Here is a 27662-nt window from a genome sequence, read left to right on the forward strand (position 1 = left end):
ATGAGCAGTAGGCTGTGCAGGGTAGGAAACGGTGGCAAGCTCCCGATGGCTCGTTCTTTTCAGTAACGGACACGTCAGGCAAAGCCTTCCAGGGATTCGAGGCCACGGGGTTCGTTGAGTTTGAAGGAGCGAGCTCACGCTGCGTCCATGTCTTTGCTTTTCTCATGTTCAGGTGCTACCCGGGGAAGTCCCAGGACAGCCGCTAGACCTGGCACTGCCCACACCGGTAGGTCAACAAGCAGGAGCCTCCCTCTTCACAGTACTCTAGAAAGGCATCATTTCTCAACGTGCAGGTTATCTAATATAACTTAAGCTTAGTGACTAAATTATCTATTATGTAAGGATTATATTGCATATTATTTTTTTAGTAAATAGTTATTTTAAATCTATTTTATTAAAGACTCTACTTATGTAAATTTTTTTATAAAGTAGTGACTAGAAAATAGTTGATTCAGAAGTTTGATCCAGACTAAATCCATAATTATTCTTTATTCATTTATTGGTTATGTAAATAAAATCAGATGCTTTTTATTATTTTGGTACACTATAAGTATGTTATAAATTAATAACATGGCTTCTAATATATGTGACTATTGAGGCACAGTATGTATTTTATCGTTTTTTTTTTTTTTTGCATTCTCCAATTTCAAGATTCTAGTTTTTAATTAAATGGAACCAAACAGAATTACTGTGTGTACGTATTTTACTTATGATAAACATTGGTTTTGTTTTCAGTTTGTTACTTTGTAACTCACAAATGATTCCTTTCAAGAACACTTTACAGTTTATCTCTCAAGCGATCTGTCACCCTGACTTGAATGTTTAAGTTAAACATCTATGGAAATAATGCTCCTGTTTTTAAATTCAAAAACTTACGTATAATGTCAGTTGAAGCATTGAAGTAAATTTTTAAATTAAATTCAAGAAGTATATTATTTAATTAAAACATGAATTTAATCTTTCCTGGTTTAGGCCCATATATCGAAATCCCACCAGAACTCATTGTAGGTAAGTTGAAATTAAAATGACAAAAATATATTCCTGCACAATGTAGTTCGATATATTTTTTCCATTTGAGCACTTAGAAATAACTAAAGTACTGTGATATTCTCCCTAAATTATAATTTAATAGAAATTAATCTTTATGAGTTGATATATATCTAATTTGTTTTTAATTTTTAGTGCCTCCAGTACAGCCTAAAGGAACAGGTAAGTAATTGTAAGATTATAAATATACACTTATGAAATTATGTTACAGTAACTAGAATAGAAAAAGTGATAGCAGAAGTTATAATTTATCAGCTTAATAAAACATGAACTTCAAATTAGATTTTGGTAGCATATGATTTTTGCTTTTTCTTTTCCTATGCACTCTTTTTTCTTTTTAAAAAATAATTGTATTTATTTATTTGTTTGTTTATTTTTAGAGAGAGGGGAAATGAGAAAGAGAGGGAGAGAAATATCACTGTGTGATTGCCTCTCACTCGTGCCCCCAACTTGGGACCTGATGTGCAACCTAGTCATGTGCCCTGACTGGGAATCAAACCAGCGACACTTGGTTTGCAGGCCAACGCTCAATCCACTGAGCAACAGCAGCTAGGGCCTGCGTTCTTAAATCATAAGAAAGGTGTATTGAATTCCTTACATAATAGTTAAATTTTACATTGGTTGTGTACAAAGATACACAATCAATCAAATAAAAATAGGCCCCAAATATCCCCTTCATTAAAAAATAAAGTATCATATTTATCAGAATATTAATATTGTCAACTACCATTTTCATGAAAATTTTTAGCCTTGTTTGCATCCTGATGTCTTTTTAAAAATGGAGCAGTTTTAGAAGAGAAGTAAAGAAAAACAAAAAACTTGGTTCTATAGAACATTTCACATTTTCTTAATTGTTTTCTGCATTCTTCTAGCGATTACATTCAAATATACATCCCAGGAAGGCAGGTATTTTTGTCATAATTTGTTCATTGATATCAAACCCCTTTCTGGTCCTCATGCAATGAGGTGTTTGATTTTGATATTTGTCTGCCTAATCCACTAGATTCCACTTTTGTTGAATGGGGACCATTCAACATGCATCACTGAGTGTGTTGTTCAGTGCCTGAACTAGAGAGCCGAGAGATCTGTTAAAACAGGCATTTCTAACACAGGTTGAGTTGGAATGATAAGGAAACAATCACTATGGACATGATGGAAAGGAAGCTTTTTGTAAGCTCACCAAGATAAAAATAACACAAAATACTTCTCAGCATCCCAAACACCCAGAACTTCCTCTTCTCCTATTTTCTTCCTCAGAGGCCCCAACTTCCACAGAAGTTGCAGGCACCACTGGAGATGGATTCAAAACAGGTGAGAAGAAGCAGTGCGTGTCCTCTGTTAGCCACTAATTATGATGCTCAGAGGAGAGCCGAGAAGAGAAAATGTTTCTGGAGAGCAGTTCATACTTCCTTTACTAGTACTGTATTTTGGGCCAACTAATTCTTTTTGAGTTTTGAAATTCTATCTTGCAAAGCTACTAAAAGCTGCTAATAACAGTTTGGAATTACAGCTGTAATCCTTCAACATAACGTGATTATCCCAACAGTTCTAAGTACTTTATCCATGAAATTACAAATATTGTAAGATTTGAGAAGTAAAGAGAGAAGTTTTTATTCCTTCTGTGAAATTATAAATATTATAAAGTTTGAGGAGGAACGGGAGAAAGCTTTCAATTCCTGAGAAAGATAAAAGAGCTGCATAAATCCTGGAAACATGTCTGCCAGTATAGATGTTGGCATTTTACAACAAATCAATAAATAGAGCAATATTTATTCAAGTCTGAAGTTTCCAGAACACTCACCTTCCTTCTGCTTCCAACCCACAGCAGGTACCACTGTAGCATCAGAAAGTGAAGTCACTGGGAGGAAAACAGGTTACTGGGGAAAAACCAACCAGTTTACTTAAATAGAATGATGCCAGGAAGGTTGTTTCAGGTAGAGAACACTGTTGAAAAATTTTGGTAATAAAGTGTTTAATGAGAAAAAACATAGGGTTCATCATCAAAGGAGAGGTGGGCAGTGAGCCAGTTAGATAAAATGAAAATATGTTTAGGTTCTGCTTATGTGCATAGTTTTAAAAAAAGAAACATGACTCTGTGGTGACCACAGTTCCTTTTGTATCCCAGGCACCACAGGGGTCACTCCTGGCACTACTGTCACCCCAGGAAGTTCCAAAACAGGTGAGGCGGCAAGTTGAAAGAAATACTTCCACATCTCCTCTCAGAAATTAGACCTCTCCTCTGGGATTATCCATTCAGGGTTCCTGATATATTCTCCAATCACCTCTTTCCTCATTCGCTCCTTCAGAGGCCACAACTTTTCTTGGAGGAAGAGGGACAACCAGAGTTGGAAAAATCACAGGTAAGTGTTCTAAATTAATACCTGTACTTCATTATAATGTCTTCAAACCACCTTCTGAAAATATATCTACATTAATTACATATGTTATATTGAGCAATTTCATATTTTAAAAAGATATGCCAGGTCTCACACTGTTCTCTTTATTGTCTGAGCTTACAAAAGCCTTTACTAGACCACCATGAAGACAAATTAATGACAGATAAACTCTTCTCTCCACTCCAAAGTAAGAGACATGATAGTTAATAACTCAAAAAAGAGTTATAAAAATATTTTTACATGGGGCACATTTGTATGACTTCTTGGAACAAAAAGTTATAGATTGGGGTGACACAGAGAGTTTATATTCCTATTTAAATCATGTTGTGAACAGACAATTAAATTAGTGACCATTGCCCCTTTCTTGTTGTAGGTACTACTGGTGTAGCCCCTGGAAAAACTCTGGAACCTGGAGCTTACAACACTGGTAAGTCTGGAAATATGTGCAAAAACTAGAAATTAGCACCTTAGATAATATATTATCACAACAGTACAGTGTGCATTTCCCACACCCCAGTCTTCACTCCTTTTCTACTTTTCTCTATTAGAGACCACAAGTTCGATGGGAGGAAGGGGGACCACCCAAACAGGACTTCCAGGAGGTGAGCTATTTAAGTCTGAGGCTTCTTCTTCTTCTTTTTTTCTTTTAATACAATCTCTGTCAATATGACTAAGGCGAACGCATGAGTGGGAAAGTGGTATGAGGAAATGTGCACACATTTCTTCTGGGAACACAACATGCCAAGTTACACAACCAGGTCAGCCTAGATTTTCGGTGGCCTTTCATGACCCTCTCATTATTTTCAAAGACACAAGCTAGCAAAGGAAGTGGTGGGATGGCAGGGAAGAGGCCCGCCTTCAAGCAAGCCCCTGCTTACCAAGGCCTCATTTGTTATTATTGCCATAGCACTCATTAACAGATCTCAAATGGACTTATTTGTCATATTTATTATTCACCTGTGGACTCCAGCTGACAGAACATAGGACCACAGGGGAGAAATCTTTTGAATATACAGTTCAGTGACACATGCAAAGGCCAAAAATAATATAGTATAGGACACTTGCTTAATAAATTTCAGTGGAATGATAAAATGTATAGCTATGCCGAAACTTCCATCTACTTGTGTTGGTAGGTTAGCACCATGCTTTCAGCTGGAGCCAACAGCAGGTCACAGAATTCCAGGCCAAGGAGGATACACTGTCAGGCACATTAAGTTAAGAACAGTGTATAAAGCCTCCACTAAACACCTGGTTTCAGGAAATGACTATAGATGGCTCATTCCTTACAGAAGTAGACATGTGAGGCAAAATCCTCAAAGGATTCAAGGCCTAAGAGTATATTTAGATTTAAGGAGCAAGCTAATGCTGCATCGATGTTTTTGATTTTCTCATTTTCAGGTGCTACCGAGGGCAATCCTAGGACAACAGTTAGACCTGGGAGTGCCCACACTGGTAGGTTAACAAGATGAAGCCTCCCTGTAGAAATTCCTGACATAGCTGGTAGTCTGGCTATGCAAAAATACCCACAGAACCCTTTCGACCTCTGTGGAGTCCTCATTCCTCACGATTCCTCATTTCCTTCCCTCAGAGGCCACGACGCCAATGGAAGGCGGCGGCACTGGTGCAACTGGATCCGGAACCGGTGAGGAAGAGTTCTAGCAGTTTGGGGCCTCCCATGAGTGAGGAGTCTTCTCAGCCTCGCCTGCTGGGAGGGGCCCTTTCCCTGAGAGTGGCCGGCCTTAAGGCCCGCCGTTTAGATAACCTGTTTTGGGAGAGCCTGAATACGGGCTCTCGTCTTTGGAGTAGAACTGGTGGAGAAGGGCTCGTGGTGAGATCAGTGTTAAGGTTGTGCCCTTTGGTAGCTCAGATACTTTTCTATTTTAGGAGAATATTTAATTGTGTAACTATGTTTAATCTTTTGTTTTCTTTAGTCAGTTGTTGCCACCATGCTTTCAGCCTGTTTCCTCTTATCTATGGCACCACTTTTTTTTCAGCTTGAGGCAACAGCAGGTCACAGAATCCAAGCGAGGAACGATACACTGAGTGTCAGGCACATTATGTTCAGTACAGTGTATGAAACAGTGTTTTCCCATCTGTTTTCACGCAATGCTGCTCAATTCATTAATATACAAAGTAAAGATAGCTGACAGAGGTGTAGTGTCACATACAGGTGTTCTTTATATGTAATGAAAGTGTAGAATCTTTAGTTTTTTCAGTTTTATCCCATAAAGTTTATCATGTTGTTAGAGTTTTCAGACCCATTACCTTGTGTATTGATAGCACATATGACTTTTTCTTAACACATGCTTGTTTTCTCTTTACTTTCTTCAGGGACATCTAAAGCTACAGCAGGTGCCACTACAGGAGCTAAGAAGAAAATTACAGGGGACACAGGCTTTAGAACAGGTGAGATGAAGTAATGAGTCAAATGCTATTTCTTCCACAGATTCTTTCCACAAGCAGTCCTCTTTCAAGTCGGATACAAGTTCTTTGCTGAGTGCAGCATTAGATGACGAGGGTCCCGTGTCAGCATTAAGTCACCTGGATAATTTAAAAAATATTCAATAATTTGTTTTCATGTTGTAATAAAGTGTTAGTTACATATTTTTGTGGTACAACTAAAATTTTGAATTATGCTCAGATATATAACATAATTTAATCCATATTAAAATCATGTATTAAGTCAATCTATTGCCATTGAAAATAAAAGAATAAAAGGTCCCAAGTCTGACAGAATGAGGATTTGAACCCAGACCCCTTAGTCTTCTCTGATATCATTCCACCATTCCCTGATCTAGGCATAAAAGCATCATCAAAAATAATCAACCTGAGAAATCATATGAGGATATTCTTGCCCTTGTGCATCACTGACTAAATTTCAACTCTTGTTAGTTTCATGAATAAAACATTAGTAATACTCTTTAAGCAGAAATAATTTTCTTTAAAACAAACATGATGTAGTTCACCCCTGTCCCTTATGAAGTCAGTTAATATGAGTACCTCTTGCATTGTCTCCTCTTTATCGTATTTGCTTCTGCTTTTGCTCACATGTTAAACAGTTTCCATGTGGTCTCTGCCGTGGTCCATGTAACTCACCTCACATTCACACATGGTGGTCAAAGTGTGCTTCCCAGAGGAACAGTATCAACATCTCCTCAGAACTTGTTAGAAATGCAGATTCTTAGTTCACCTCCCTAGAATCAGGGTCTCTTAAGAGTGGAACCCAGCACAGTGTATTAATTAACAAGCCCTTTTGGCAATTTGTGCTCATCAAGTTGAGAACATTCTCATTGTTTCTGCATTTCCCACCCAATTCAAACTTTAGTCAATACCACTGACCAGAATGGAAAGGACTTCTGAACACTCAGCTGTCATCATGTCACTCCACTACTTACATTCCTTCAATTGTTCTGATTGCCCTTAGGATAAATAAAAATTACTTACATCGCACTAAAAGCCATGTCTTCAGATTATGCATGGGACTTCTCTTTATGCCTTTATTACCTAATTCATGGTCTGATTTTAACTATTTATGGTCTTATTTTGTTTTTATACATTTATTTACCTTTGTCGAATTTCTTGATTTAAAATTTATTTCATACTTTTTGGGATAAAATATATTTAATAAAAATATAATGTGTTAAAATTTAGAATCTACTTCAGCACAAATTAAGAAACTGGCTCATTTTGATTGGAGCAATGGACTGACATAAATTTTAAGGTGATGACTGTTTAGTCTATATTTCCTAAAATTTGAATGAGAAGCAAAAGTTTGAATATAAATTCTCATGCCAGTCTACCTGGGTTTGGCTTATGGATCTACTACCATCCCACTGAGTGACCTGGAGAAAGTCACAGAACCACGTCAGTTAGAGTAATAATCTTACCTGTCTCAGAGGACTTTATAAGATTAAATGATTTGATTTATATCTAGGGTATTTCTAAAACTGCCCTATTTGTTTTTCAGCTGGAACAGGGGCCCCTACTGCACCAACAACAGAACATGTGGAACACAGCACACCCAGAGAACCAAGCCCAGGAGCCACAAGCCCAGGGCAATCAGGCAAGTCGGCATGTACACCTTAGCACCTATTTAATGGTACTGAACATACTACAGGCTAAAGTAAAGATTTAGCTGTGTGTCATGTTAGATGATCTAGTGCCAGAAATTGTAGCACCATATTAAGATTTCCATTATATTAGAAACCATGATTCTGTCACACTAGAAGAGTGACAGATAGAATCCTATAGCTCTAGAAGTAATGCCTGTCCTTTGCTGTTATGTCAGGGACCTCAGAAGCCCCAGACGACTTCACCACAGCACCTGGGAGCGAAAGCACCGGTGGAGACTCAACTGCCTCAGGCACAGCCTCGGGAGGCAGAGCAGGTATGGAAATGGGGTGTGTGAAGCATCTCTTTACTGACCTCAGGGAAGTCACCAGCAGCTTCACTAAGTGATTAGTTATTGGCAAGTACACATATTCATGACTTCACCATCTCTGCATTCATGGGTTTCATGGAATTGCTTCTCTACCATCAGCTCAGAATTGACATATATTATGGTTCAGATTCTACGACTCTTTTTCTGTTAGAACATCTGACGCTCTGTGGAGTGGTATTCAGGTCATGGTTCGCAATCTTTGCTACACATCAGCATTGAGTACAGAAATTTTTGAAAAATAAACTGAAGAGCCTTTTACAGACTAACTGAATCAGAATTTCTGGAGGAAATGCACAGGCATAAATAATTTTTTAAATCTTTCAGCTGGTTTCAATGGCTAGCCTGTGCTGAGAACCACTAGCTAGTTTATCTGTTTCAGTAAGCAGCCCAGGTGATTCTTATAGTTACTTTTTGGAAACAGTCAACTCGAAATGCGTGGGAGCAAATGCATGAAAAGTATTTTCAGATAAGAGGACAGCAAAATCTGTTCTTTTAAACCAAGGGTCATGATGTAATTTATTGTTTATTTTGAAAGGGACTACGGGATCCTCAGCTGGTGAACCGACTACAGCACCAAGTGGTGAAGTGACACCATCTGAAGAAGGCAAGTTCGGTGAGTAGAGGATGTCATTCTGAGGCCACAGTTTTTTCCCAAAAGGACCACCTCAGATCAGAACCTTGCCAATTAAACAAAAGAATCCAACAAAAGATGTAAAACGGTATAAAAATATTAATATTTTCAAGATGATTTTTACTTTTCTGGTTTCTCCAACCTGCCCTTCAAAAGTAGTCCAGTTCTGGGTTGTCACAAGACTGTACATGCTCCCCGCATGCTGTGTTTGTCAGTGTAATAGCAGAGACTTGGAATGACTATTGGAACTGGCAGTAGCAGCCCAGCTAGGCCACTGGTTCCTGCCCAACAGGGAACTCAGCAGACATGCTGCAGGCTCACCTGGGCACGTCGGTGGTGTTCCTTCATGAGCTTAGCTGAGACCCCAAGTTCTTAGGAGGCATTTAAGTGAATTTAGTAATGGGTATGGCTTTAATGGCTATAATTTTAGGACAATAAATATAGATAGTGAGAGCATGGTCAACACAACCGCCTATGCAGACTAGAATTGCCAGATAAAATACAGAATGCCATTTAACTCTTACATTTCACATAAATATGGAGTAATTTTTTTTAGTATACATATATTCCATGCACTAATTGGGACATGGTTGTCTGTTGCCTATCTGGAATTCAATTTCACCGGAGGTGGTGTATTTTTATTAGCTAACTCAGGCAATCCGAGTGTGGTCTGACACCACTGTTGTTTTTGATTAGGAACAACTGGAGGGGGAAATGCAGCCACCACTGGAGCTTCTGGTGCAAATACTTCTGAGATAACATAATCAGAATAAAGTTAGACAATAGAAATGTGATTTTTTTAAACTCAAAATTTTGCAAGAGACAAGGTTTCCTGGGGAATAAATTATTATTGTTTGTATAATGTCATCACTGAAGATCAGAAATCAATGAGGAGCTGTTTTTTATGTGCCACATCATACAGGGTGCTCTAGAGAACATAGGAGCAGAGTAGAGTAGGGTTCTTGTTCTCGCAGAACTTGATTTCTGAGCAAGAAAAAGTGTGTTTATATATGCACAAAGGCAAAAGCCATGCAAGGCTAAGGATAATCAAAGGGAATGAAATATCCAGTGACAAGTGGTGGGATGGGGGCTTAATAGAAAACTCTAGTAAGAGAACTGATTAGCTGGGGTGAAAAATATCAGAGTTAATCTATAATGAAAAGAATATGATGTTATGATCAGTGTACCTAAACTGTATCAATATACTTTAACTTGAGCAAAAACTCAAAACATAAGTAAGCTGTGTGCAATTTTGGGGCTATATTCAATTTCAAGGAAATTTAAAGCAGTCATATTTCAAGTATTGGGGGAAATAAAATTGAAAAGAAATTCTCCCAAATGCAGAGACCCTGTCTACAAAGAAACCAGTATTATCATTGAATGAGCATTAAAGTAGAATGTGATGCAAATCACAGGCAACTTGCTAAGTGACTATAAAAACAGCAAGACCTCTCACCCAGCAGACACAATCCATTACATATATGTCCTCAAGAAAAATAACGCTACAGCCTTCCCTCACTTATCGCGGTTATTATGTTATAGATGCCCCCAGAATAGGTGAAAATCGCCAAGTAAGACCCTTACATTTATTTTGGTATTTATATATATTTTAAGGCTTTATAACCCCTTCCCACACACTTATAAACCATTCCCAGTCCCTTATTAACCTTTCCCACTCCCTTATTAACCTTTCCCACACTTTTATAAACACTACTTATATTATTAAACATATTCTACACTCTTAAACCTATGTAACTTTAATAACATACGTATACAGTACCGCAAAATCCCGCGATATAGTGGAAAGTCCGTGATAAATAATTAAATATAATATTTTAAAAAATCCTACGATACAGTGAGGCTGCGATAAGTGAACCGCGACATAGAAAGGGACTACTGTACTTCTCAAGCAAAGGACTTGACAGCACCTTTCCACATATTCATTCTAAAATCACCTGGTCATTGGGGTCACATCTGGTTAGTTATAAATAACCCTCCTAGGTTGATGACAGAAGGAAGTTTTATAACTAGAGGAAGAGAAGGGTAACTTCTCCCTTTATGTTTTCATTTGAAAGAGACAAAGACCAAGTTCTTGAGAAAGAAACTCCTTGGTCATTATGATGACAAGAGGCCTATAAGATTTTAAAAATATTTAAATATATTTCTAAGACACAGAGAAAGAACTTAAAATTACAAATTTTATAAAGTAAATGATCCAAGAAAGAGAAGGCAGAAGTCTCTTATTTTCAACAGAGACAATTAAGCCGCTCATTTAAACTTATTTTTCTTTATGCAAGCATTCTCATAAAAAGATCAGTTTTTTAAAAAATTAGCTTACTATTTTGTTTCTGTTGTAAAATGAAGCCATGCAGAGGTATCACATGGAGCTGTAGGTGGCAGCTCCACTGAGGAACCGAGCCCTGGACCCACAAGTTCTGGGAAGTCAGACAAGTCTGGACCCGACTTTCCAGCTGTTCCCAACCATACACCCCTTAGCAGGGTATGATCGAATTAAGGACCTTACCCTTAATGCTCTTTGATTTCAGTAGAATTTAAATTAAAGGAACCAATAGAAAGTTTTTAAAAAGTCAGAGAAATGGTGGTTCCATACGTTGCAATCCACACATACCACTTACAAACCATAAAGATCAACACAGATCCCGTGCCTAGTCATCAGGGGGAAGGCAGGGGAGACTAATACCCTAAAGACCAGGAAAAGTAGCCTGAGTGGAGGTGAGATTCGGGTCGTAGCATGCCAGAAGACAGAGAGAATCAAGAAAGTTACTTCATAGTGGTAGAGCATAGATAGCATCAACTAGGGTTTGCCTCCAGAGGAATTGAGTGAACCCAACCCTGAATGGAGAATCCTGAGAAAATATGAGACCTGGAAAGTCAGAGCAATTGTGGATGTGGAGTTTTAAAGATGATCAGAGATTTCAAGGAAAGAGAACGGGCAGCCTTGGGGAGGCATATCAGAAATGAAGGACTCTTTTGAGGCTGAATATTAGTGGAAAAGGAAACAAGTTGTTAAAGCCAAGGGTCTGAAGAAAACTGGATAATAGTTAAGAATTAGAAGACAGACAATGGAAAGGTACCACTTACACAAGAATATCCTCTTTCTCCTAACAAAATAAGAGGCAGCAAGTCAAAATAGGTTCTTCCACATTTCTTCCCACAACTTAGGTGTCCTCTGGGATTGTCCATTGCAGGGGTATTACCATACCTTCCCCATCGTCCTGAAATATTCTTCAAGCACCTCTTACTTCTCTCTTGTAGAGGCTACAACTTTCCTTGGAGAAAGTGAAACATCCAGAGTTGGGATAAACGGAGGTGATAGCTCTAAGCAAACACCCACACTTCATGGTAACTTCCTAAAACAGTCTTCTGAAAAGGTCTGCACTACTTATATATAATCTATGAAGCATAGTGAGAAAATTAAAAGACATGCCAATTTTTACATAGCCTAGCTATTGCCCAGGCTTACAAGAGCCTTCACTAGACGCCTATGAAGTCAAGTAAATGACTAATAAATAGTAATGTGGGGGAAAATTTTTCTCTCTCCTACAAAGTAAGAGTCATGACAGTTAAGAAATTAGAAAAAACGTTCTAGCAGTTTGGGGGGTACCATGTGATGAGTCTTCTCAGCCTCGCCTTCCGGAAGGGGTGCTTTTCTGCAGAGTGGTCAGCCTTAGCTCCTGCCGTTCCTCAGATTTAGCATATTTTTGGAAACTCTCAATACTGGCTCGTCATCTCCCAAGTGTAACTCAGTAGAGAAGGGCTTGTGGTGAAATCTGTGTGAGAGGTCTGCCCTGTGCTGGCACACATGTCATTATGGTGTCAGGGGTGTTGGGAAAATCTTGTACATCCAGGAAAGAAAAAAAGGCAACGTGAATGGTTAAACAGACCTATGCTAAGCAAAGCTTTTGCCGCTGCAAAGGGCAATGCCGAATATCAGTAATTTTCAAGGACATTGATACATTTCTGGTATTCCTTCCATGGTCTGCACCACCATGAGTGGAAAGGCCAATCTAGGCTGAGTCTACCTTTTTAACCCATTTGAGGACAAATGGGATTTCTGGGACGCTGTCTCCTGTCGAGGACATTGCTCTCTTCATCACTTCCTTACTGCTGTGGGTGTAGGAAGGCCATAGACACCCAGGTCATCAGGAAGTAGTGACAGGGCCCCGCAGCTATCACAGGCATCCTCCCAGAGTCCTTCCGGAGGACGCACTTCCGGAGAGCAGCGGGAGACCGGCCGAGGATCTGAGACCCTTTGTGTTTCAGGCACGACTGGAATAGCCCCTGGCACCACGGTTGCTCCTGGCACCTCCAATGGAGGTGAGTGAACGGGCTGACATGGAGCCTCAGGTTTTTTTTATGCTATTATTCATGGCAGGGGTGTCATATGTCTTTTTGCTGATCTTTTTCCTCCCTTAGGCACTTCTGTCGCACCAGGGGGTCCAAGCACGGGAAGTGAAATAGGTGAGGGTGACAGTTTCTCCTTCTCTTTCCCTCGGATATATGTGAAAGGCATCTCTAGTAGCAAGAATAATCAATAGTTGATCCATAAAATACATTGTGGAAATCACTGACATTTCATTTTGTTCTGGAATAGGGATCGGAAAGAAAGGTCTTTAAACATACATCAGTACTGAAGAGGAAGCTAATGCTCTATTGAAGTCCTTATCTTTTCCTTTTTAGGTTTTACTGAGGCATTCTCTAGCACAACCAATATACCTAGGAGTTTCCCCCGAAGTAGGAAAACAGGAAGAAATCTCCACATTTATTGTCATAATATAATTAGGTTTTTTGTTCTCTCCAAACATGGACATTATTTACTCCTAACATTTCAAATCCTCAGATCTCACTATGTTTGTTTCCTTCCTTCAGAGAGCACAATGTTAACAGGAGGCCCCAGCAGTCCTGGGACTGGATCCAGTCTTGGTGAGAATGAGTGCTTCACTATTGGGGTCTACTGTTAGTTATGGCCCTTCATAAGCTCCTGTTTTGGAGATGTGCTTTCATAGAGATGTTTACATTTATTCAGTATTTTCTTTGATTCAACATAGTATCAATAAACTTTCTATGTCTTCTCAAGCTTCACAGCTTTATCTTTATTAGGATGGGCTATTGATGAAATTCCTATGGGAGGTTTCCTCTTTGATGGCATACACATCACTACGATGTCAGAGGAGCTGAAAAATATTATATACTTGAGTAGAAAAGAAAGCCTATCCTTTATATAAGTTCTCTTTCTCAAAAGATCAATAATGATAGTCAATATTTTTTGGCACATTTAAATAGTTTTCTGGTGTTCCCCACACCATAGGCACCACTGCAGTACCATGAGGCCAAGCAACTGGCAGTGTGACAGGTGAACCTGGAATAAACCCACCTTTATTCTTCACTTTAAGTGGATGGAATATCTGTGGAGGGCACCTTACATTGGGAATATTGCTATTGATATTTTTACTACTTTCTTAATACTCTGTGTCATAGGAAAGGCCTGTGCTTTTCACCTCATCAGGAAGTAGTGAAGGGGCCCTTTGACATAACATGGATACACCCAGGGTCCTTTTAGAGACAGGTCTTTAACATACAGGAGTCACTGTGAAGATCTCTACCCTTTTTGTTTCAGGCACCACTGGGCTAGCCCTTGGCACGACTGTTGCCCCTGGCAGTTCCAACACAGGTGAGTCAACAAGGTGGCAGGAAATCTTTGATGGGTCTGTCTTGGTGACATTCCTTTTCAATTGTTATCCTGTGTAGGAGAACTTCCCCTGCCTTTCTGTGGTTCTGTGGCCCTTAAATAGTTTTCAACTACCTCTATCCTTTTTCCTCTCTCTTAGGGGCCACAACTTCTGTAGAAGACGGTAGAATAACAAGTGTTGGAGTAATTACAGGTGAGCTTGGTTAAGACACTAATTGTATTTTCTAATAATTTTCCAGTAAAAACTTTTGTCTGAAATACACAAAAGCTCTCTGAGTTTCTCATATTCTGAATATTGGGCAAAAATTTAGAAAATGTTTCATATTTGACATCAATAAATTCAGCTCAGATAATCCAACTTTTCTTCCTTGTCCTGTGCTCTAAGGATACTTCTAGGGCATCATGGGGCCCATTCCCTCACTGTTATATAGGTAATGTGCATGCAGATCTATCTCTCTCTAAATCAACCTTATAAGAGTGATCCAGTGATGGTGGAATCTCTCTGAAAATTTGCTGAGGGAATGAAATATTTGATGGACTATCTGTGGATGGACTCAAAACTAGGAGGTCCAGAGAAATAAGTTTACTTGTGAGAGACAAAGTTTGTTGTTGTTGTTTTAATAGCTAATGCCCATTGTTTTGATGGACAATGAATTGACCTACTGACCAAAATACTTTTTATTTCAGGCACAACTGAGGACATCTCTGGCAAAACTCCCAATCCTAGAAGTTCTAACACAGGTCCGGAATTCTGAATGTGTCCCCTCAAGAGATAGAGCCTATTGAAGACCTAGTTTGTCCTGTCTACACCTCCAGTCTTTACACCTCTTTTTTTTCTTAGAAGCCACAACTTATACAGGAGGCAGTGGGACTACCCAAGGAAGACTGCCAGGAGGTAAACTTTCTAGTCTGAAGCCTAGGGCTCTCATTATTTGTCTATTTGGGTTGCTGCCATAAGCAGATGAATGGGGAGGAGTGTAAAGGAGGGACCTGCGTTTTCTGAGGTCATACTGTATGCTACCAATCTGACATTCTGCTTGGGAATTCCAAGACCTCATATGTCTTAACCAGAATGTCCTCAGTATTCTAGCTTACAGAGATGTTCTCTGTATAAAAGGTATAAAAGGGTATAAAAGCATATTGCCTGTATCGCAACCGCTCAGTACTTCCAGTCCTCCTTCCCCAGCTTACCTTCCCCAATACTTGCCATTTTCTCTCATTTACTTTTACATGTTTGTTTATTTCATCTCCTCTTACTAGAAAGCTTCATGAAGGCAACTGATTATTAAAATTTATTACAAAGTTTGTTACTTATAAAGATTAAAACTATGCTTTATTTCATCCCTTAGGCACCTCTGGCACACCAGGTGGATCTGTCCCTGGAAATGAAATAGGTAAGGGACAGTTAAAGACCTGCTTCCCTTTTACTACATAGTGAAAGGGAAACCTGGGAAATAAAATGCTGGGAAGTGTATCTTCCATTTTCTTCAGAGAAGAGTGTCTTTAGAAAAGGGCTTCCAGTGTTTTAGGGCCACATTGATGCTGCCAAGATGAACTGGGAGGAAATACTCTATTGTTCCATTTACTTTTTGCATTTTAGGTACCACTGAAGAGTTTTCTGGGACAACTATTACATCTGGAGTTTTTAACACAGGTGGGCTAACAAGAAGGAAATTCCCCTTACTTAACTTCAGATATCATGACCTCTCTTTTTAAGGCTTCTAAAATAAAATACTAACCTGCTATCTCTTCCCAGTATCACCAATTACCAGACTTTATCATCTTGTTGCAGGTACTACTACGGTAGCTTCTGGCACTACGCTTGAACCTGGGAGTTCAAACACAGGTCAGCCAGCTAGCTGGAGAGAATCTTCCACAGTGCTGTCATTGAGAAGAGTACACCCTTAACTTTTCTCAGAATGTTAAATGCTCTTCAGCTCACATTTTTCTACCTTTCCTCTCTCATAGAAGCTACAATGCCCTCTAGAGTTAGTGGAACCACAAGAATCAATACAGGTGAGCTCATAGACTTCTTTACCTCTCTGCTTTTCAGTGACATCATAATGAAAACTTTGGAGTGCTGACTATTCTATATACACTCTTCTCATTATTATTTATTTTATTCCTCTACAAACTATGAGACAAGTACTATTTTTCTTTTTACAGATGAGAAAATCTGTGTCTCAGAGATATTAACCAAGTTCCCCAAGGTCACACAGCAAATAAACAGCAGATTTCAACTCAGGCCGTCTGGCTCCAAAGTCTATCCTCTTGACCATGATACTATACTACCATTATACAATATCACTAGATTTACTTATTACATGTCTAAACTTTTCTAGCACATTAAAATTTCTATAGCATCAATACTTACCCAAATAAAAATTCAATAGACAGTCAACTCTGTGTTATTTCTTTTCTAGGAGAATCTAGTAGCCCGGTCACTGGCATTCAAACAGGTAAGAAAAGGAAAATACCTTTGTCTATCCAGCATTGATTTCAGACAAAAGAATGTTATCTCTTTAGAGCCCCACCACCATCCCACATGGCACTCTCCCCTTGACAAATTTATATTCAGAATGAAACATTACATTAGAAAATGCATAAAACAACTCAGGAACCAGCTATTCCTGAAAATGATATTTTTGCATAAGAAAAAATTCTGTAGTTTCCTCATCCTATTCTAGAATATACTTTTATTATTGGAATGAAATTACACAATATTGCCATTCAATTTTGCTTTCAGTTTCTACTGGGGCGGTCCCTGGCAGTACCATTTCACCTGGAAGTTCCAACACAGGTAAATCAATGAAGAAACAGGTGTTACAATTTCTGCCTTAGGGCTAGCTCTGGAGCAGTAACATATGCTACCTTTTTTAAAAAATTAAATTTTTATTATATTTTTTCATTACCATTTAACCTCTTTATACACCCATCTCCTCCATAATCACCTCACTGTTGTCTATGTCTATGAGGCTTTTTCCTTTTGCTCAGTCCCTCCATCCCTTAACCTCCCCTCATCCTGTTCTCTATGAGTACGTGCGGATGACATGATCCTGTATAAAGAGAACCCCAAAGATTCCACCAAGAAACTACTAGAACTGATAAATAAATTCAGTGAAGTAGTGGGATATAAAATTAATATCCAGAAATCAGTTGCATTTTTATATGCAACTAACAAAAATGAAACAGAAAGGGAAATTAAGAAAACAATCCCACTCACAATTGCTTCAAAAACAATAAAATACTTATGAATAAATCTAACCAAGGATGTAAGAGACCTGAACTCAGAAAATTATAAGACACTGGAAAAAGAAACTGAAGAAGATACAAATAAGTGGAAGCACATAATGTGTTCATGGATAGGAAGAATTAACATTAAAATGTTCATGCTACCCAAAGCAATATATAGATTCAATGCAATTTCTATAAAAATTCCAATGTTGTATTTCACAGAACTAGAACAAATATTTTATATGGAACCATAAAAAGCCCCACATAGTAACAGTGATCCTGAGAAAGAACAACAAAATTGGAGGAATCACGCTGGCTAGTATCAGACTATGCTATGAGGCCACACTAAGCATGGTACTGTCATAAAAACAGACATATAAATCAATGGAACAGAATAGAGAGCCCAGAAATAAACCCATATCTTTATAGCCAATTAATATTTGACAGAGGAAGCAAGCACATACAATGGACTAAAGATATTTTATTCAGTAAGTTGTACTGGGAAAATTGGACAGATCCATGCAGAAAAATGAAACTAGACCACCTTCTTACACAACACACAATAAATTTAAAATGGATTAAATAAAGACTTAAAAAATAGACCCAAAACCATAAAAATTCTAGGAGAAAACATAGGCAGTAAAATCTTGGACATTGTTTATAGTAATATTTTATTTGATATATTTTATTCTAACTTTCCATTAGTCCTCACTATTTTCTTTTTACTCTCAGGAGCTATCATTTCCACAGAAGGAAGCCTAACCAATGAGTGGAATTTGCAACTCTTGAGTCACTGCTAATTTATACCCAACCTTTGCCTCTTCATGGGGACATTTGTTATAGGAAGCTTATACTTACAAAAACCATATTTATTTTGTGAAAACATTATACAGTAATTCTTAACAGGAGTGTCCAGAAAGATTTCCCCTTTTGACATGCAAACTATCACCCTGGAGTCAGATGGAAGCAAGCTAGGCCCATGTAGTTCTATTTAGGGAAACAGAGATGATGGAAGTAACTCTGGGGGAAGGAATTCTAGAGGATTACATTTCTTCACAGAAACACATGGATTTTTTCTGAATTATGATCATCCCAATAATTTCCACAGAGGAATATTCAAGCTTAACACAAAATTTGCTGCACATTCATTGCTCTACTTGCTTAGTCATTTTGAATGCACAACCACACAGTATATGTGTCACTTAACAGAGTCTACTGCCCCCACTGGACTAGTACAAGTGAAGTCACCATTGTTCACGCATGCGCATTCCAGTCCACTCTCCTTGGCTGCCAGGTTACATCGATGTCACGTAAATGGTTCTTGTTATAGTAACAATGGCTGGACTTTTTCCAGACAGACCTTTGTATGTCCTATATGTGAATTATTCTTTTTCTTTTTTGATTATATACTTTATTGTCCTATTCATCAGAACTGTCTTCCCAGAAAAATTGGAAGAAATACTTTCTAATTTCTTTTTCAGATTCTCATATATCCCACCCATTAAAATTTGAGCTCCAAAGGGAATACTCTCTTATCATGGAACATCAAATACCATAAGGAACAGAAAGAAAAGTTAGATAGGAATATGTCTGTAAGACTAGCAATGTAGCTCATTGTTTTCAGTAACAAGATAACTATATTTACCTCAAAAATATCTTAAGAACTTTCGGGACTATTATGAGCTGTCTGTTTTTATACAGGATGTCCAGCACCACTTCCACCACCTCCAGGTAAGAATACCTGCACTTGAAAACTAATCATTCTGCATTAATGATTCTTATAAATCAAATGTCAGAGGTCATGCTCATGAGAGTCACTAACTATGAAAATATTATAGAATAGGAAAACAAAGCAGGTGAATTTAGCTTTTATTCACCAAACAAATAGAGATGGGAGGTTTTCAAAGAAAGGTAAGCAATTTTTATATAAAGCTGAGAATAAATTTCAGAGTAAAAAAAAAATGTGAAGTATGTAACAAAATTGTATTTTGAGAACAATATGTAGACTAGTCCAGGGTATATAAATGAAAGAAGTAAGACAAGATTGAGAAGGTAGATTAGAGCCACATTAGGGCAGATCTGAGAAGCTAGAACACTAAAATAAATAACATTTTACAAGATTGTAAAAGGGATGTCAAAGGTTTTTAAAGAAATAATGAGCTGAAAGACAGGCTTTAGAAAAATTATCCAATTATAGAAAATCGGTTGGATCAGGAAGAGATCTAAAACAGAGTAACCCCTGAAAAAGCCTGAGTATGTTACATCATTGTAAATAAGATCCTGGATTATTATATAACAAGTAGAACCAGGAAAGGAAGCAATTCAAGTGAGGATGAAGATATAGGATTTTGTACTAGATTGGACATCAAGTGATAGAAAGGAAGGAATCAAAATGACTCCCAAGTTTTAAGCTTAAATGATTGAAAGAATAGTTTGGTCCTTAACAGGAAGGAGCCAGATTAAATGAGAAACTGCTTTTAGGGGCAAGATGATACAATCTGTTTTTTTTTCACATCGAGTTTGATGTTTTTATAAATCAGCCAGCATGCTGTTTATTAGGCTAAATGAGGTTTGGGTCCATCTCACACAAGGTGTCAGGACTGGAGCTAGAAGTTTGACAGTTGTCTACTGGCTGTTACAGTGGACGCTTGATATAATAGTGAGGGAAAGTACCAGGGGAAAGACTAGAGACAAAATGAGAAGAAGAAGGAGCTGAGGGGAGAGGAATCTCAGAGTGTTGAATCTGCAAGAACATTTTCGAGATGAGAGTTACAAATGTCAGCTATTATAGGGAACTTGAAAAACTGAGAAGGCCCTTGAGGCTGGTAATTATAAAGTCTTGGTGACTTGTAGGTTTATGGAAGCAGAAGTCAGATTGTAAAATAGTAAGTAAAACAGTAGCCATAAGATTTATTGATCACTGCCTGGAGAAATTAAGACCTTTCCTTTGCTGGCGCTTATAATAATAGGAAATATATAAGAGTTTATTAGAGAAAGTTTGATCAAAGTAAGTGGATATGATTTTTTCATCTTAAAGCATCTTACAATCCTCCATAATTCTGTGTGTCTGAAATTCTAGTGCTAATTGCAATATTGTCCACCTGGTGGTTATCTACAAATAACAGATGGTTATATTTTGCCAAATGTAATTAGCATTTATCATTTCATGTTAACAGTTTGTCATGGCCCATTGGGAGAAGAGAAATCTGTATGTACATAGTTTTTCTCTCCTTTAATCCAAATTTTCTGTCATTCCTAAATTTAAATAGAAGTCTAACCTTGGTTTATTTCTGTAGCCTGGAGACAGCTGGACTGCTAATTGCCACAAATGCACCTGTACTGATGCAAATGCTGTAGACTGTAAACCCAAGGAGTGCCCTTCTCCACCCACATGCAAGACCGGAGAGAGGCTTGTAAAGTTCAAAGATAATGACACCTGCTGTGAAATTGGATACTGTGGTATGTATTTATAATACATTATTTTAATTGATTAGTTGTTTCCTTACATATTCCAGAGACATTTATTGAGCTACTAATATGTGTCAAACACTATGCTAGATAGATGTGATAAATAAAACAGAATTGTTATTTGCCTTCTTAAAATTTACTGTCTTTGGTGTGGGGGAACCAGAATTAACAGTTATGAATATAATCAGTAGACTAAAGGGATGCGATGGTGTTATGGGAAGAACATTATAACTTGCTGATATATATAATACAATACAATTTGTATTTTATAAATAAAAAAGAATTATAGAGTTTATTTTTGGATAAAATAGTGTATTTATTTTTCAGAACCAAGAACATGTTTGTTTAACAATACCAACTATGAGGTAAGGTTGTTTCTACTTTCTCTATTGTTATTAATATATTTATGAATAAATTCAGATTCTTTCAGATTATGACATGAAATTTTCATAGGTAATGGTGGGGCAGAATTAGTTCATTTTTTTCCTATATTCAGTTTTCAAAAGGAATGTCAAATGTAACACTCAGCATGGCTCACTTCAATGGGAGAAAATATACTTGATCATTAACTATCTAGCAACGGAGCTTCTGAATAATATTTCCCATGGGTCTCTCCAGATTGAGAAGACACACTTCATAACATTCAAATCAATGAACAGACTTAAACTGTAATTATAACCAGAAAGATCAGATGGCCAAACTGTCAGAGATCAAATATGAAAACCCTAGAGTTTCATTATGTGAATGTAGCAATACAGTATATGCAGGGGTGGGTTTTGACAACTGCTCTGGCATTTTGGAAAGTAATTTTACTTTTTAGAGAAAGTATCAGGAAGCCATAAAAACTAGTTGATTCTCAAAATTCTCACATTGAATTGGTGACACTAAATATTTAAAAATCTGAAGTAAAATATATGTGGTATGTTAGGAAATACATAGAAACAAAGCCTATAAGAATTTTAACATGGTAACTCATTTGTCACACTCAATTTTTAGTTTTTTAAATTTTTAGTTTCTAAAAGTGACCTGACTTGAGAATTTTTGACAGTTTTTAAACATAAAATATGATGATGTTTAATAAACAAAGAAAACATTTTATCTTTAATCATTTATTTATATGCAAAATACTTGAAATAAAAGTCTAGTTTACCAGTAAGTTCATTTTGTGGTTTGAGGCCCTGGTAGAAATAAAATTTCCCAACCCAAACTGGTGTTTGAAGTTTGAACATAAATTAATTATAAAACAATCTAGAAAGTTTTTAAAAGTATAGAAACACAAGCACAGATAAAAGTAAGAAGTGACTTGTCATTTGTGATAAGCCTGTTTATGCCATTTTTTCCCATTTGGACTTATTATTTGTTTTCCTTTAAACTTAGAGTATAACAATTGATCAATTGACTGCTCCAAATCAAATAACCTTTTTTGAAAATACTTAAAAAGTATAATAGAGTAGCAATATGTGGATCTTAATTTGAGAAGCTTGACTCATTCTGTGCTCTCAACGATGAATTCTGATTTATACATGGAAGTAGAAGGCTTTCAATCCACTTTTTCTTAAGCATTAACCTAATGGCTGAAAGTGCCTCTGGAAATTCACTAAACATCATGAATTTTAATTTTTTAACAGGTTTCATTATCAACCTCAAAAACAAATCAAGATGAGTAATTACTTTGTTCCCTCCCCCTTCCTACCTCCCAGATTGGTACTTCATTCGGGGACCCCAACAACCCATGTGTCTCCTACTCCTGCAACAAGACTGGTTTCATTGCAGTGGTCCAAGACTGTCCAAAGCAGACCTGGTGTGCAGAAGTAAGCCATCTTTTCAAGTAACAAACAATAAGATTCACTTCTTTTTTTTTTTTAAGTATATTTTATTGATTATATTGTTACAATAGTTCCAATTTTTTCCCCCTTGCTCCCCTCCGCCCAGCACCCCCCTTCCCCAACAATCCCCTCTCCAAGTCCATGCCCATGGGTTGTACATACAAGCTCTCCTGCCTCACCCTTTCATATATTCTTCTTCTTCTTTTTTAAAAATAATTAATTAATTAGTTAAATATTTTAACAATAAAAAATAACAATCCCTCCCTCTCAGACTTAAGACCCTTTACAATCTTATAAAGGACAATGGACGAAGGTCTCGAGCTCCTCTAGCTGCTTCAAGCTGGACATGGTCATCGTCCTACCTACCCGTGGGTCAAGAAATCCCTAATAAGAGTAGGGGTGTGGAGGGGAGGGTGGCCTTCCCACAAGGGGAAGGATCGTGCAGACTCCAGGTTGGTTGGCTGTCTCTGGACAACGGCATGCTTGGTTTAACAGGCTGGCATCCTTGTTGTATTCTGAGGGCAACAGGGTTAAAGGACATCATTCAATCCGTAACCACTAGATGACAAAAGACAGGTATTAATTTTTCAATGTCCCACATTAGGGAAAATTATCCTCTAGCCTGTTTTTAATTCCTTCTACTGTGTTCTTCAATTCAGAGATCATATTCTTCATTTCCTCCTGGCTCTTATTGATAGCTTCCATGTCCTTTTTGATGCTGGTATAATTCTCAGTAAGTTTCTTATAGTTCTTCTGGAGTTCACTGTAGTTTTTCTGGAGTTCTTTGTAGTTTCCACTGAGGTCATTGAGCTTCTCCATAATCCATGCTTTCAATTCCATATCTGATAGTTTGCTCCCCTCTATTTCATTTAGCACTCTTTCTGGGGACTATACCTTTCCTTTCGATGGGGGGTTGTTTCTCTGTCTCCCCATTTTTGTGACTCCTATTATTTGTTGGTGCTTCTTAGAATGATCTGCACTTCCTGGATCTGCCCCTGGTGGCATCAGATCCTGTACCAGTCTGGGCCTAGGCAGCCTGTTGGAGACTTCCAGGGATCTACTGCCTTTGTCTGTCTCCTTTAGTTGTTAATCTATTCAATCTGTGATTAGCTGTCAGGCTTAAGGACCGTGGGTGTGGCAGCTTAATTCCTGTAGGCAGGGCCTTTGCTTCCCCTCAGGCTGAGGCCACTTGGCCGGGAATGGTCTGCCTGCAGTGTGGGGATGAGTCAGCACTGGGACCCTGTCGGCTGCTCCTCCAGTTCTCCCCTCAAAGCCACCACACCAAACTCTCCCCAAGCATTTCCAGTCCTCTCTGTCTTCCCTCTGCTTGTGCCCAGGGTAAGTGGGGGCAGAATATTTTCATATGTGATCCACTTAAGAGCTCTTTTTCTCCAGCTGTTTCTCTCTGGCTAGCAAGAAACCCTGTGGCTTTTCGCTTTTCTCAGCTGGATACTATTTTACTTTCCACTCTGTTGCTGTAGGCTGGGGAGCCCGGCTGGGGGTTTGGACCCTGCCCTTCTCAGGGGGAATCCCTGGCTGCTGAGCTGTTTCTCAGTCCCTTCCTGCCACCCGTGGAAGCCCAGCCAGCCCTTCCAGGTCTCCGCACTCCCTACCGGTCACGTTGTGATGTAGCGGCCTTTTCTGTCTCTCCGTGGTTATAAGACTTCTCTCCAGCTGGTGTTCAGTTGGTTATTCCAGATGATTTCTCCAAAATTACATTGTAAATCCAGACTAGTTCTAGGAGGAAGTTAGTGTAGCTTCCACCAAGATTCACTTCTCATATTCAATACAAACACAACCTGTCTTCTTGCTTATTTGGAAAAGTGTCTGCCTGGCCAATAGGCCTCTTGTAGATTTCTTTCCAGATATCTCATCCACCTTTTATTGTCAAGTGTATTTTTCATATCAGGGATACAATATATATTTTAGGGCTCTATAAAACTTAATATAGTGCTATTCTAGAAGTAAATTGCTATAGAAAGCATATTGCTATTTTTAAAGAAACAAAAACCCTAATTTGTTTTCAAGGTTTATGGAGCCAGGTTAATGATTTTCTATATAAATACAAAGTTTTCATCTAATCTCGTGTATGTGTACTGTTCAGATTTTCCTTCGTGCCACAGTCAAATGTGGTGAGGGTTTTGTATTACTGAATACTTAAATTTAAGTTATTAAGGAAGGTTTAAGCTTAACTTACCTTTCTTTCTGAAGATATAATTGATAATAAAGTTTAAAGCTTTATTTAAAAACTCCAATATTCGATTTCAACATTTATTTTGTTTTTACTCTGATACATTGATAAGTTTGAGTATAATAATGTGTAAGGTAAAAATTTCTGCCTATGAGAACTTAGTGTCTAGTAGTAATGTCATTATTAAAGTATTTTTCTATTAAAATAAGTAAGGGGAATTTTTTATTTCTTTGCATTTATTTTAAAGAAAAAAATAGTTAAATATTATTTGTCCTTTTTGACCCACTGTTGCAAAATTTAGTGTAAATACTCAGTCTCGTTTTTATTACTGTTCTCTCCCATTCATGCTTGCTGACTCAGAGATCAGCATGTTCATCTGTTCCATTTTCTTGCTTTGTGATACTGCTTCAATAAGTTAAAAAATGTTATTTATTGCAAAATACAGAAAATGTTGTCTTTTTTTCTTTTTCTCTCACCCATATAGGTAGACAGAGTCTATGATTCAAAAAAATGTTGCTATACATGTAAGTAAAATTAAGCTCCACATGTAGAGAAAATGTAAACTATTGAAAAAATTAGCTTCTTTAAAACAAAATGGCAGATCATTAAGAGAAAGTCTTCTGTGTTATTAACACAACAGATATTCTAATCTATACGCATAAAATAACAATGGATATTTGTACCTATGGCACTATAGTTCCTTATTTATGTTGGTTACAACATTCCCCCTGGTAAAAACCAGTGACATTTACAATAAAGAAAGTTTAATTTTCCTGGAAAAAAAATATAGCTTGCACTCCTGTCATCAGTAGATTATGTTGTAAATTGGTACATTAGATCATAAAGATGATCAGCAATGAGCAAATGGATATCAAAAACAAGCGTGCCTCTCTGTCTTCCTCCTCTTCTGTACTCCTCCCTTCTCCCCTGTTCACTTTCTCCTCCTCCTCCTTTTCTCTTTTCCTTCTCTATGGTAGTGATAATAGCAATAGTAATAAGATAACATTTACTTAATATTAAACAGTCACCTTGTGCTGGGTGTTGAAATAGTTAATCTCATCAGTAATGTTGTGAAAAGGTTATTACTGTTCTCTAATTATGATTAAGAAAACTGAAACTGAGCAATTGTTAATGTTAAGCCTTTCTGACTCTCTGATCTGCTTTGTTTCAGGTAAGACTAATTGCAGAACTTCACCTGTGAACGTCACTGTTAAGTACAATGGTTGCAAGAAAAGACTTGAGATGGCAAGATGCACAGGGGAGTGCAAAAAGACCATCAAGTGAGTTTTTCTATGAATGATTACTGCATGTTAATTTTGTAACATTATGGAGGCAATAAAGCTTTTAAAACATTACATGGAAAATTTTTATTTGACAGCCAATGATCAGGACCTTAATATGTAAAATATTAAGATCTGAGACAAACATTTTCAAAAACAATGAAACATTTTGAAGTAGCTTTCTATATATATCAAGCATGATATATTTATGGCAAATGTGTTTATTTTCACACAGTGAAAACAGAGAGTACTTAAGCAAATACTTTTGCTAAAAGTGTATTTTTAAATTATTACATGCATTTTAGATATATTACTTTTTTTCCTTTATGCACACTTTCACATGTAAATTAATTTATGTAGCATAATAATCTAGTGTTAAGTTGTATATTAAAATTCTGTTTCATTTTTTTGTATCATAATGCTCTAATTATGATATTTTAAATCTCCATTTTGAATTTCTTTTCCTCTTTCTTTTGATCTTACCAACCACTTATCACTGACCTACATCAGAAATTCATAGTGAGGGGGAAATGCCATACAAGCTACAGGAAAAAAGTAAATTGGTTGGGAGGCTTGGTCAATCACTTAGACAATTAGTATTTGAGCATGGATGTAAATTTATTTCAAAATATATTCAAAAATAATTATTTCTGAATCTTTTTAGGTACAATTATGATATGTTTCAGTTGGAAAATTCCTGCCTTTGCTGCCAACAAGAAAACTATGAGTTCAGAGAAATTGTTCTTGACTGTCCTGATGGCAGTACAATACCTTACAGATATAGGCACATCACGAAGTGTTCTTGCATAGACAAATGCCATCAATCTACATCTTCAAGTGCCTCTTAATGTTAACATTACCTTTCCAGTTGTAACTTGGCAGGTATTTGTTTTACAAGTAAACAAAAATACTCACTTGTGAGAATAACTAAACATTTGTATTTCAGTCAGAGTGTATTCTCATTATGAGGCATTTTGTTCTGTTGTTGACTGGATCTCAAGTCATATGCAGCTGTATGATCCAATCTGGAAAAATAAATACAATTTTGCAAGCAATTAGTGAGTCTATGTATTTATTTTATAATAAGGGTTCTGCAAGTCAAGGGGAAACTGAATCATATCATGGGTCTCCAATATACCCATATTCTATTCTGTATCTCATGAGGCCATTATCCTGTTTTGTTCCTTCCCTTCACAGTTAAACCTATTGAAAATGTGGTTCTTGCTCTCTTTCCTCACTTCTTTATGTGAGTTCCATCACCCTTTTCATTCTACTACAATTCTCTCTGCTTAGGATCCCAGTGGCCTCCTTATAATTCTTTATGTAGGGTCTGATATCATTTCCACTCTTCCTTTCTTGAACCATTTTTCTTGCTGTTTCTGTTACATTATTTTTTAATCACTGCTCCTAAATCTTGTGGACATCTTCCCCTTTGCCA

General features: G+C 37.4%; 1 protein-coding gene across 1 annotated transcript; it reads left to right on the forward strand.

Annotated features, from left to right (window-relative positions):
* LOC150011606 (uncharacterized) lies at window positions 1-27279 on the forward strand. The gene is made up of 36 exons (XM_090275120.1): window positions 1-7; window positions 173-226; window positions 973-1008; window positions 1183-1209; window positions 2305-2358; window positions 3173-3226; window positions 3354-3407; window positions 3817-3870; window positions 3992-4045; window positions 4842-4895; window positions 5032-5085; window positions 5775-5849; window positions 7411-7506; window positions 7732-7830; window positions 8420-8497; window positions 12800-12853; window positions 13217-13270; window positions 13406-13459; window positions 14154-14207; window positions 14365-14418; window positions 14913-14966; window positions 15067-15120; window positions 15575-15619; window positions 15826-15879; window positions 16018-16071; window positions 16194-16241; window positions 16649-16684; window positions 16972-17025; window positions 19161-19190; window positions 20636-20667; window positions 20756-20918; window positions 21255-21292; window positions 22628-22738; window positions 25429-25468; window positions 26116-26224; window positions 26889-27279. Exons 1-36 carry the CDS (start codon window positions 1-3, stop codon window positions 27070-27072), a joined length of 2226 nt encoding a protein of 741 aa, XP_090131246.1. The 3' UTR covers window positions 27073-27279.
* The last annotated feature ends 383 nt before the right edge of the window (window positions 27280-27662 follow it).

This window comes from Furipterus horrens, unplaced genomic scaffold (genome assembly GCF_987537825.1).
Source record: "Furipterus horrens unplaced genomic scaffold, mFurHor1.1.pri manual_scaffold_4, whole genome shotgun sequence".
NCBI classification, from domain to species: Eukaryota; Metazoa; Chordata; class Mammalia; order Chiroptera; family Furipteridae; genus Furipterus; species Furipterus horrens.